Source organism: Drosophila virilis, chromosome 5 (assembly GCF_030788295.1).
Source record: "Drosophila virilis strain 15010-1051.87 chromosome 5, Dvir_AGI_RSII-ME, whole genome shotgun sequence".
Lineage (NCBI taxonomy): Eukaryota > Metazoa > Arthropoda > Insecta > Diptera > Drosophilidae > Drosophila > Drosophila virilis.
Window position 1 is genome coordinate 22156061 of NC_091547.1, and position 13439 is coordinate 22169499.

At 39.2% G+C, this 13439-nt stretch overlaps 2 protein-coding genes across 23 annotated transcripts in view; one reads left to right on the plus strand and one right to left on the minus strand.

Moving 5' to 3' along the window:
• sm (heterogeneous nuclear ribonucleoprotein L) overlaps window positions 1–13439 on the minus strand; it is a 198271-nt gene that overhangs the window by 91735 nt on the left and 93097 nt on the right. The gene's annotated exons all lie outside the window — the stretch shown is intronic.
• TTLL6A (Tubulin tyrosine ligase-like 6A) lies at window positions 6067–10385 on the plus strand. The gene is made up of 6 exons (XM_002049098.4): window positions 6067–6155; window positions 6227–6903; window positions 6984–7137; window positions 7571–9247; window positions 9880–10102; window positions 10171–10385. The coding sequence occupies exons 2-5, from the start codon at window positions 6227–6229 to the stop codon at window positions 10000–10002; spliced, it is 2631 nt and encodes an 876-aa protein (XP_002049134.1). The 5' UTR covers window positions 6067–6155; the 3' UTR covers window positions 10003–10102; window positions 10171–10385.

Consider the following 13439-nt stretch of genomic DNA (forward strand, 5'->3'; position numbering starts at 1 on the left):
CCGTTGCCTGCCATCATTTTGCATGCAATTTGTTGCGGCATGCCACATACATTTCCGTCACATCTAAATAAATATTTCATGAATACACGAGAGCTAACACACAAACAGAAAAACAAAAGAAGCAAGAAAACTTGTGCTTAAACTTAAAGCCAAGTCGGGGCAAAATATTTAAGTAAAAATAAGTTCGACATCCATTAGTAAATTAGAATAATTCTCTTCAGGAAAAACAAACTGATCCTCACATGAGAACGATATTAATCTTAAGGAAAGCCAAAGCCGAGGCTTTGGACTTATGAGAAACTTAAGAATGAAATATATTGAAAGTTGTTATCTGACAGATTGTTGCTTGCCGCCAGCTTCTAAATTACAAAAGGAATACAAATAATTTCCGCTAAGCCCAAGTCAAGTGTGGAAACCAAAAAGAGCTGGTAATGTTGTCAAATCTAGCATTAACTGAAATACCCTAACCAAGTAAGAGATTCCCCTTTCGCGCACTTTCGCACTGGAGGAGTTGAGCAAGTTAAAAAAAAAAAAAAAGAGCAAAATGTGCTGCATACTTAGCAGCGCGGCTGTCACTTGTTCTTGCTGTCGTTTTTGCTGCTGCTGCTGCTTGTGGCATGCCCCACTTGCTGCTGGGGCAGTTGTTAAGTTTTATTTTGATTACAAATGCGTTGGTTGTTTATGCGCTGCACACAACTCAAATAAATACCATAAAATAAAAGCATGCAGAACAAAAACTCAAGTATAAAAATGTTGTTAAAATCAAGCAAAAAGATTTTCGCAGAACTTTTGTGTTTGGCCGGCCACGTTTTTAGTTTTGTTTCTATTTCAGTTGCTGTTTTCCTTTTTGTTTTGCATTACAAATGACCTTTTTTTTTTTGTGTATTACGTGCGAGCATTTTAACATTTCAACATTTTCATTGCACCCGAGCTGATGAAATTTATGTGCATATATTTTTGTTCCTGGCGCGTTCATTCATGCGTTTCGGGTCGAAATTCAGGCTACATAAAGCCCAGTCCAGACGGACGCGTTGCAGAAGCAGAAACAGCAGTTGATTTCGTGATTCATGCATAATTACGAGCGTAGTAGAGTATATCTATATGTATTCATAGAACGTCTATTCTATATACCAGGCATATAAATCAACAGAAACAACGCACAAATGTCACAAATTTGATATGATTGTCATACTGAGCTCCATTATATATATATATGTATATAAAGCCCTGTCTAAGGGATTAGGTTGCATAAGAGCCATCAAAAGTGCATTTCATTTAGATATTTATGTAATTTCATTTGCATTAATATGCATACAAATATTGACAAGAGCAAACATAAGTCAGCTATGAATTCTATATATAGTATATGCATATGATATTCATTTTGGCACAAATAAACATAATCTCACATGCTTTTAGAGAATTTTTAAGAGATGTTTCGGAGATATATATACTTTTTTTTATTTTAGCAAATTAAGCCCCGAACTTCGAGCTAGCTTATAAATAATTTTCGTTTTATTTTTTTTATTTTATAAATCTTAGTGTAGCTGGCTTGAAATAATCTCAAACTAAAATATATATTTCATTCCTTTTGAATTAAAAAAAAAATTGTATATTTTTTAAATACGTGTAAGATGTACATGCAGTTCAGAAGTAATCAAAGCTCAGAGCCAGTTCTCTAGCATAAAATATAGAATTCGCCCGGTGAATACTCGACAAGCGAACGCAGTTGAACTTAAGGAAAATGCGTCAAGTAAACCCAATACAAATGGATGTATACTTGAAATGATATTTACACATTTCAAGATCTGCAAATCAGTTAACCAAGATTCTTTTATGCAGCTAGTAAACCAAGCATAGCTTTGTATAGATTTAAAATTTATTAACATTTGACGAGGTACCTCTTGCTTAAGTCTATATAAGTAAGTATAGACTGCAACGTACTTCTTTGATATGCACAATGAATATATATAACATATTCTGTATGTATGTTCTATATAAGCCGTATACTCTATAGATACTCTATATAGAGTATAGACAATGTATCTTCTATACTATATTCCATACTTATCTGACACATGCACAATGGAGCACATTTTATACAATACGCACAGCTGGAAGTCTGGCTTAACTTTATCGCTTAACTCGCAAATTGTCATTTGTGCAGTTTTTTTTTTTTTTTTTGGGTAACTATTCATTCAACTAGACGGACGTTTAGAGAAATTTTGAGTATGTTCTTTAATTCCGTTAGCAAAGTTTTTTGCACGGGAAACGCTTTTTTAGGGGGAAGGTTGGGCGCAACGCACGAGAAAACTTTTGGCATTAAAAGCGTGCCGCAACTGCCCCTTCGCAGTGTTAATGCTTAAAGTGTAAGCGGTCAAAATTCAATTAAAATCAAATGTGTGGCACAGCTATTGTTGCGCTTAACTTTATGTGCAAAGTTTTTTTTGGGTTGAGGGTCAATTGAAAGCAATTAAAAATGGTTGAGATATTCAGTAAATGTGCGAATAATCCAGAAATTGTGACAAAATGTGAAAGATGCAGCAAAAACATCAAGCGTTTTCAAGTGGTAAACTGTGTTTGGGATTAGGGCGAACTATATACATGTATATATGTATTCAGGGGGCGTGGCTGTAAGCTGCTCATGTGCTTAGCTCAAGTTTTGAGTTTTGGCTTTGGGTTTTGTTCGAGGCTTTGGCTGCGAAGTCACGTGGCCAAGTTTCAAAGGAACGCAGAAATTCTTGTTATTATTACAACTATTCTTGTTTTTTGTTGTTATTCTTAAGCTGCTGTTGCTGCTTCTACTTTCAGTTGTGCTGCATTTTGTTATTGTTATTATTATATGCCAACGCGAAATTATTTTGCTTTTGTTGTTGCATACTTTTTGGGGCGCCTGTTGAACCAGTTGATGCTGCCGTTTGCCATACAAAATGGCTGCCATTGCACAGGCTACACACACACAAAATGGCTGCCGGCTGCCAGCTAACAAAAGCAATTGCAGCATACATATACATATATATATATATTTATATACACGGGGCGTGGCTGTGGGCTATAATAGCAATCATTGCGTGCGTGGGCGTGTATTATACAAAGATCTATATCGTTGGGAAGTACGAGTAATTAATAGCTGCTGCGCACAAAGGCGCCTAAATACACACACATGCACAAACACACACATTGACGTTGTTGCAGCAGCTATTGTTGTTGTAGTTGGGCCCCAGTAATTAAAAGATTAATTTTTAATGTTCGCTTAGTGCAAAGCGGCGCTAGAGATTGAGCATTTCCCGCGGGCACATAAAAATAAAAGGATTTTAGCAACACACACACACACACTTACTACACCGTCCTCTTCCCACCCACACACACACACACACACACACACACACACACACATTGTAATTTATGCTCCATTTCAGAATTTTTTAAGCTGCCCAAACTGCAACTTTATGAAATACGTATTTTTTGCTCTCGTTCTAACCTAGCCTCTAATTTTCTTCTCTTTCCCTTTCCGTCTTTTCTCTATCTCTCTCTCTCTCTCCCTGTCCTTTTTCTCTATCTCTACCTCGCTCTCTTTTCTTCCCTTTCTCGCCACCCAACACCCAACTTGTTTTTCAGCATGGATTTTTTTTTTAATTTTTTATTAATACGCGCTCGAGTTTTCCGCCTCACTAACTTTTTCCTTGCCTCTTTTTTTTTGGAAATAATTTGCTTGCAGCTACAAATTAAATGTGCACACCTTTAAATTGTTAATGCAGTTTGGCATAAGCTTATTTCGTTTTTGTTTTCCTTTTTTGCCCCCCACTTGATTAAAAAATCAGCAGCAGAGCAGCAGCAGCAAAACGTACTCAATTGAATATTTAACAACAATATTAATATGCTTTAAAGATATATATTTGATTTGCTCTATACATTGTTTGCAGAAATGAAGAGCGCGTCGAAGCGCAATTCGATAGGTTTTTTTTATTTTTAATTGGCATGCTTTTTAAATTGATTTCCGCTTATCGTTTGAGCCAATTAGATGTCAGTAAAAACTGAAACATTAAATATTAAATCAACAAAAGTTGCTATTCAACGAAGTGTTATGTTCAAATTGATGAAAGTCTTTTATTCATTAAAAATGAGCTGACTAAAATATATAAATATTTTTGGTAGATTTTCCATAAATAATTGCGAACACAAAAGCATTTTAGATCAAAAGATGCGTCGAATTTGTTTAAAATTTTATTTACCATAATTTAATTAAATTTTATTTTATTTAGTTGTTAGTTTATATCGTTTAGGCAACCCGTCAAGACAAGTTTCAGTTATATAATACCCATAAATAGTTTTGAAATGTGCACAAAAACTTTTTCAATTTAGCTAAAATGTTAAACTAGCTCACTGAGAAGCCGCACTAAGCCTCAGCACAGCCTGAGCCACATTCTTCTAGTTCTTCAACTGTTGTTTAACAAACATTAATCGTAAATTCTCTGGTCGTTTCTCTGTCGCTTATCTGTCTCTTCTCAAGGCAACACTCCTTGTTATCCGTGTCAACAGTAGCCGCAGCAGCAGCAGCTTTTTCCTGTGCGTGCACTATCATTAATATTTGAGCATGTTTAAAGTAGCCAACACTTTTTTATTGTTTTTATTTTGCTTTTATTTTTGTTTACCAAAAAGTGTCGGAGACAAAGCGCGCATAATTAGCAACAATACAAAAGCAAGTAAACAACAAGCAAACGGGGCAGCAGCTGGGCAGCTAATTAGTGAGCCAAAGTGGGCGTGCCCAAAAGCCAGAAAGAGAGCGAGAGGGAGAGAGACTTAAAAAATGAAAAATAAAAAAAATCGGAACGTCGCTCAACCAAATAAACTTGACAAATTACACGCTCCGTTTGTGCCCCACCAAAAATAACTATATATAACAAAAAAAAAAAAAAATCAACTCAACCACTTTCCCGCTTACCAAATTGCAAAATGAGGCACACAGTACGACACACATTTGGTAATTGGATATAACAATAAACAAGTCAAAGGCAATTGCAATGTGCAACCACTGACCAGGTAATGTGTCTGTGCAAGGGAATTGTCATGTGTGCAACTGGGTGGCAATCACGCCGACGCTGGAAAGTGTCGACCCAAATGAAGCGCTTGCATGTGCGTTATTGTTGTGTTTGTCATGAAAGTTAACCAAGCGTATGACAACAAGAGCAGCAGCAACAACATCGACAACAACTACTTGTAAAAATCTAGTTGTCATATATATTAGGTCTATAATTTGTGTGTAGCTTTCCTTAAACATTAACTATAAACAACTGCCTGAACTAATAACCACAAAAATCTAAAACTTGATTAAACTGCGGTTAATGAGCCACTCACTACTAGACTCTTCTATCCCCCCTTGACCTAAGCCCTCTGCTCATGGGGCATATCAGCTAACGCAAGGTGTTGCACATGACAATTTTGTGGGTAGAGGCGCACCGTGACTTTGGTAATGGAGAAACGCGACAGGTTGAACCACAGCAACAAGATTCGATTACAACTGCGGGGGAGCAGGCCAAGTTAGGCTGGCTACTGATAAATGTTATAGCAATGAAATGCGGTTATAATAGATTATGAAGGTTCCACACAGACAAGCTGACACTAAGAGCAGCTGTGACGTTGCAAAATATTACTGGACAAAAACTGTGGTTATTTAAAATTATTCTGCATCCGATATAAATTTAAGAAAATCGGCATTAAATGACAAAGCATCTTAATTGTAGAAATTCTTAGAAGTTGTTCCTAAAATATAAATATTTAAAAATTATTTGCTAACATTTCGTAGTCATAAGAATACTTTCTTTAGAATTAAGGACATTTAATTTTAATTTTAAATATAAATAAGTTTTTAGCAAAAGTTTGCTTAATTACTTCAAGGCATAAGAATTTGTTTTCTCTGCACTCAACAAAAATATTTCATAAGTTTTTAAACATTTAAAAAAAAACTTTGTTTAACAAAAATTCACAAATATTTTTTTTTAACGATTGAGAATTATAAGAATTAAAAAATAAAACAAACAAGAAAATTTTTGAAAAATAAATATACCCTACAGCATTTGCATTGATTGTCAATCATAAAACTGTCAAAATTTTAGGTACTCGCAACCCTTTTGCTTTTAAATAATTCCCAGGCAACGGTAATATTTGATTAAAACGCACACTGCTTCGCATCGATACAAATTATGTTATGAACTAAAAAATACTTTAGATGACTACCATAAAAAAGTTCAAGTCAAAGAAGGTCTCCAATCAATACACACGTTACTTTGATGTCAAAAACCTATTGCGCAGCGACAAAACCTACAGGGTGGCCGATTGCACCAAGGCAATCGGATCACCAAAGAACAAGCAAACAAGAACTCAGACGACCCGGTCACCCGGTCGATCCGTCTCAACGACAATTCAATGGCAGCCCATTGGCAATGCATTTGTGGATGATGCAAGAGGCAGTCCATATTTGCTGCTCTCCGAGGACGATACGCTGGTCAATGAACACACGAAGAAAAGACGACGACAGACCACCTGCCATAATGTGTTGCATGAGCCACGTCTGAAGCTAGATCCAACGGGCATTGAGCCTCTGATACGCGGCATACGGATCAGCATTTGTGTTGAGCATACCCGCTTTCCACTGATCGCCAAGGTAACCAAGGGCATGGGCCTGACCCATGTGCCCGAGCATCGTCTCTGGAACGTGCAATGGTGCGATAATACGCCCCACTTTGATCTTTTAAAGAGCATGAAGCGCTTTCAGCAAATCAACCATTTTCCCGGCATGAGCGAGATCTGTCGCAAGGATTTGCTCTCGCGCAATCTGAATCGCATGCTGAAAATGTATCCAGGCGATTATCGCATCTTTCCCAAAACCTGGCTGCTGCCCACCGAGTGAGTACACACACACACACACACACACACACACATAGTTCTAGGCGAAATTAATCGAAATAATCGAAATTTCTATTTAGTACGTACGATGTGGCCGTTTATTTGAACAAACACAAGCGCACCTTTATACTCAAGCCATATTCATCGGGTCAGGGGCGTGGCATTTGGCTAACCAATAATCTGCGCTCTGTGGGCAGACAGGAGAAGCTCATATGTCAGTCCTACGTTGATAAGGTGAGTATGAGTGGTCAAGAGGGTATGCTGTTGAAGAGGTTTATTGCATTGAATATATGATATATATATCTCAATTTTACTTGATACAGCAGCAAGCATCTGGGCTTGTCTCTCCAACACACATCAGGGCTTTTCTTCAACAAGAATACTGCTTCACTCCATCAGGAAAAGTCGAGCAATTCTTGCTTTTAGTTTAGATATCATATATTTTGTTTACTTCTGTCATGTTATATACCCTTTCTTATTTTATATCATATCTTTTTATATGAGAATACGGCATTCGCTCACCAATAAATAGAATAAAATAAAAAATACGACATTTAAATAGCCTTTACCCCAGCTGTAATCAGTCTTAATTTTTCTTTCTTCAGCTATTCTCAAAAATTCAGCACAAACTCTTTCTCTAACAACTTGATTTCCTTTCATTTCGCAGCCCCTTCTTATCGATGGCTATAAATTTGATTTGCGTGTCTATACACTGGTTACCTCAGTGGATCCATTGCGCATATTTGTGTACAATGAGGGTTTGGCTCGTTTTGCGACGCACAAATACAAGCCCCCGGCACTGGGTAACAGTAATAACATGTTCATGCACTTGACCAACTATTGTGTGAATCGTCGGAATTCGAACTATGATGCGGGCAGTGGCAATGATGGTGGCTCCAAGCGCAAATTGAGCGCCTACAACAAGTGGCTCGTGGACCACAACTACAGCGTGGAAGAGTTCTGGGCAGCGGTGGATGATGCGATCATCAAGACTGTGATTAGCGCATGGCCGGTGCTGAAGCATAATTATCATTTGTGTTTCCCCAAGCACGACAAGATTCAGGCATGCTTTCAGTTGCTGGGCTTTGATATACTCGTGGATTGGAAGCTCAAACCGTACATTTTGGAGGTGAACCATACGCCAAGCCTATCCGGCGGCGAGCCCGTTGACTATGAAGTGAAGCGCCCGTTAATACGGGATACATTGAATTTAATTAGCACGCCGCTCGTCGACAAGGAGGAGATTATTCGGGAGGATCGTGCACAGCTTAGGGATCGTTTAATGAGGCAGCAGGCGCATCGGCGGCGCGCAGTCACACCCAGCAAGTCGGCGGTGACACCGCAAAGAGCCGCCGGTGGCGCTGACCTGAATCAGGCATGTTCCCTGGGCGCCTTGGCCCAGCAAATTGCCTGGGAGGAGAGCCATTTGGGCAACTATAGACGGATCATGCCGCCCACAAATAGCGATCGAGTCAACTATTATTTTAAGTTCTATAATCAATTCAAAGAGGTGTCCATGTTTAAGGAGAATAACACCAGCAAGGGTCGCATTCGTCTCAATCGTGAGCATTTGAAGCAACAGAAACTGCAACAGCAGCTGTTAACCGAACAGGATCAGCTGCGTCATTTGCGACAGCGCAAACAGAAGCTACAGCATATATTCCTGCAGAAGAATACACAGAATTTCTCGAATTTGCTCAAACAGAAGCGCATGGAGGCGCTGGCTATTGCCAAGGATATACATTTGCAAAAGGCTAGATTGTTGCAACAGAATGCGGGCAAGGAAAGGGTGGGCATTTGGCAGATGGTTGACAAGCAGCAAGTGGAATCGAATCAGGATATGGACACCAGTCCGGACAAAATGATATCAGTGGGCGCACGCATACGGCACAAGCGCAGCATGGCCGTCATCAAGTCCCATCGACGCTCACAACGCCGCCAGTTGCAGCGCCGAGCAAGACGCGCACGTCGCCTGGAACGGGAATCCCGCCTCGATGCCGAATTCCTGGCCAAGCATGCGGTTAACCATGCGGTCGGCGGACGTCTGCAAGCGGGCAGCTCTAAAATCATAAGCACCAGCTCCAAAGCAGGCCTCAACCAGCAACAGCAGCAGCAGATGCAACTGCAGTTGGCTGCCAGGTCCAAGTCCAAGCCCCGAGCCAAGGCTAAGCATAGGCCGGCTAGGAAAATCAAAAGCTCCGCCAAGTTAGCCAAGCAAGCAGTTTGTAACAAGGACGTGATGGATTGGATGCCGCAGCCAATCAATGAGGCCGACAAACAGCTGCAAGTCGAGTGGCGCACACAACGGACGGCGGCTGTCAATTGCGGGCAGTTCAAGGAGGTGGTGAGTAGACAGCTAGAGTTGGGTAAAATAGGGCAATGCACAATTCCTATCAGCTATATAATATACTAGTAGGAAGGTTATTTCATTAAAAATGATTTTTGATTTCGGTTACATTCAGACGAGAAAAAAAAACCCGAAATCATCCTAAAATGTAGAAATTCAGAAAAGCGTCTAAGGATCGAGCTGTATTTTGAAACGATTAAGCTTCTCTAAACACAATTTTCCTAAATGTTCGAGTATTTTTTAAAAAAGAAAAAAAAATCTCAATAATGGGTCTAAAAGTGTTAGCTCAAAAAGAAATTAGCCCTTTAAATGGTTTTTAAGACCTTTAATGGGGCAAAAGCAATATCTATGTATTTTTAAAAGTAGAAAAGTCAGAAAAGCTTTTGAAATATGCCAAGGATTCAGTATTTTTTTCATAACCATAAAAAAATGTATTTGATCTAAGAACTTTTTGTCTGGGCAGTGGAAAACGTAAAAAATATGTATGAAAACATCTTTTCTAGGCTATAAAAACTTAGCCCAACAATGAAATATAGAGGTTCGAGAGAGAGGGTAATCTCTTCGCGGCTATAAAAAGCTCACTCAATAAGGTTTTACTAATCAAATGAAAAATATATAATATTTTGTAGCTCTTCCATGAAATGTACGAGCGTGGTCATCTTACCAAAAATGATATTAAGCAATTCCCGAATCTTCTTTATCGCATACTACGAGACGAAATAAATAAAGATGCGAGCGTTGGAGGCGACTAAGCACATAAGAAGCGTGCTCTTTAGAAGATTCCCCAAACATATCCCCCATTTGGTTCAACCGACATTTGTTTTTATATTTTTGTACTCACAAATTCAAACTGTAAGGTCAATCATACCATAAAAACTAAATTCTTTTATTATAATGTCCACCTTTTCTTAAATTTTCAGCTTTTTTCCTAGCCGAAGACATTAAAGCAATATATGGTGGAGAGACCGAATTGTTCCCAATGTTTGTTGATCGAACTGAAGTAAAATGAGCTCCTATCGGGGCTCTGGTGGTTAAATGGAAGCATTTATAGTAATGGGGAAAAACATTAAAAAAAAAAAAAACTACGGAAAATGGAGGGAAAACTATACTCAACAGTCATATAACAAAACAATAATATGTCAAAATTATAGTGTATATAAAATAATTGAGCAATAGCACTCAGTCAATAATTATATTATTTAATTATTCAATATAACTGAACAACTAAAAAAAAATAGTGTTATTCATATATATTTAAATGAAATGTTTTGGAGGTTTAATACTCTTTACAGATTATATGTCAATTATATAAAGCGCATTTTATTGTGAGTAAATAATTGATACAACATTTTTCGAGTGAGCATAAGCTCGACATTTCCATAGTGATAAATGTGGCCTACATTTCTATAGTACTTGATATGGCTTGATTTTATTTGTAGTCCAACAAATATTCACCTGGATTGACTTTGCATTTTCAAATATTTAAAAAGCGCACATATCTAGCTATTCAGCCTCATACATAAACCATTCGCAGCTGTTACTTTACTTTGCAATTTTCATTCAAAAATATAGTTTTTCAAACACACCCCCCATCGATTTGTCAAAGTGCTTGGCAAAGAGAAAAATAAAGCACATTCTAAAATACGACATGGCCTCAAACTTCAATAAGCTAACCCCAGCCCGTGCCTGTGCCACAGCCCCAAACATCTTGAGCTTTGATGCTGTCGCATGCATAAACAAAATGCAACACAATACGCGACGACTCGCAGTTGCATGCAGCTGGGGGTTTAAAGGGGGCAGCGCAAAGGGCATCGAGTTGAGTATGCTTGGTTTGGTATAGTCTTCAAACTTGCATTATTGAAAACTGCACGGATACGCTTTTAGCAGCCGTATGCAAAGCAGCAGCCACCATTTTTTTTTTTTCTTTCTTTTAACTTGCAACAGCCACAGCCGCCAGCAAATCGCGGCGGCTGCGGCGGCGGCGGCGGCGGCGGCGGCAACGTCGGCTGCTGCCAAAGGATCTGCTTTGGGTTTACGGTCTATGCTCTATGGTCTATGGCTTTAGCTTTGGCTTTAGACGTCAGCGCGTGTCCTGCGTCCTGTTCTTTTTTTCCCTGCTCACCATGTGTCACATATTGAAAATTGTGCAGCTGTCGTCGTCGTCGCTGCATTCTGGCGCTGACGCGTTTCGCTGCCTGCCTTTTGGCCAATACAACGCTCTGATAAGCCATTTCAAAGAGGTTTTACATATGCCAAGCCGCGTTTGCTCAAACCCTTGCTCAACGCATTGTGGCAGCTTCTGCTGTTGCACACGCTTAATATTTGATTGAACATTGTTGCGCTTGCTGCTAATACTTTTATTGCATACTGTGCAGCTGCTTCATCTGCTCCATTTGTTGTTGTTGTTCTTTTTGTGATCAGCTTAAAGTTCAAGTTTGCTCGCTTAGCAGCTAAAAGTTTTCCCTGCCACCACTTTTCCACATATGCAGCAAAAATTTTCCTTTTGATGCTTTTAGTGTCGTCTTATTAAAAACTTTTTAATCTTATCTCCGCTGCTGCTGCTGCTGCTGATGCTATTGCCCCCTCCACCACCCCTCGACAGCTGCTTTTTGTTCCCTGATAAGCTCTCGAAATTCCTACCATCTATTCCTCAGTCTCTGCCTCTATTCATCTTGCTCTCCATCTATAACAAAGCTGCGGAAATGACTGAAGCATTGCAATGGCAAAAGTTTAGCCCGTCGTACACTATGCTCTCTTTTTGGCATGTTCGGCTGTGTCTCCATGTGTGTACTTATGTGTGTGTGTGTCTGTCTACATTGTTGACAAAAGTTCAGGCTGCTATTAGAGGTCGTTTAGCTTGTGATTAGTTCAGCTAAGTCAGTCTCTTTGCTCAAGCTTCCTGCCTACTTTGCAAGTTTTCCAAGTTCTTTAGAATTCGGAAATGTCTCAATTTGAAAATGCGCAAAAAGAAACAAATAAAACGAAACTTTAATCACATTAAGGGTTTTAACTTTTAAGTGTTTTAGCAGATGTTTTTCGGCAATAAGCTGTCGTAGCGCATTGAATCTTTAAATAAGAAGTTCTACCCACCAATATGACAGACTATCGTAACTCAGCCAAGACTCAAGCAAATCTCTTTAACTTGGCAACACGTTAAAGTATATCAAGCAAACTTTGATGACATGAAAAGAACATAGTATCTACCTACTAACCTATTGAGCTGAGCCAAAACGCAAGCTATATTCAGCGCAAAAGTATTATTTAACTGGTTATCAATAAGCATCATAATATTAATCCACGCACTAGCGCTTCGTGAAAACTCTTTCAGTGAAAACTCAAGATATATGTCTGCAACTTGTCAGCCAGATTTCTCACATCCGTCACCTTTCATTTCTTTAAAAATTACTCAAGTTGCCAGCATTTTTATGCATATTCTTTTGGCATATATTTATTAAGGTGTCGCCTTTGCAGAATATTTGCTCGTCTCGTATAACACATTTTCCTTATCAGTCATAAAGCGTAATGTGCACTTAATCTTCATTTGCACTGGGACAACATTACGACACAGCGCCTGCGAAGTGCATGCAGACAGAGACATATAAGAATTCGGGTAAGTGTGTGTGTGTGATGGGGAGTGGGAGCATGGATTACTTCAGTTGCAGAAGCCTTTTAATTTGTGCCATAAAGGCAAGAAGGAATTGCTTAATTCCATGACAAACACTCGCAGCAGCGTGAGTGCATATAAAGGATATGGCCCAGGAAAGACAACTCTTCCCTGCCAGCATCCAGAATCCCACGGCGATGACTTGAATCAACAAAAGATTTATGCCAGACAGAGAAAAGGGACTGAGCAGAGGGGTGTGTGTGTGTGTGTGTGTGTGTGTGTGTGTGGAAAAAATCTACAAACAGGCCAGCCGTATATAAATCCGGCAAGTCGGACTTAACGCAACACTGAGTACAGCATCAACAACAACAACAACAGTAAATCTGTAAGGACGAAAATAATGCCCAGCAAAAAGTCAGTCAGTCAGTCAAAGGACGGGAGGCGGGGCGGGGCAGCACTTGAGGGGTTATTTGGAAAAGCTGTGACAGCTTTTGCTTTTCCATTTTTTTTTTTTTTTTTGCATGCGAATTAACATGTCTGGCCTGACTGAAGCCTGTGCTATATATCCCTAGCTATAGCCCTAGC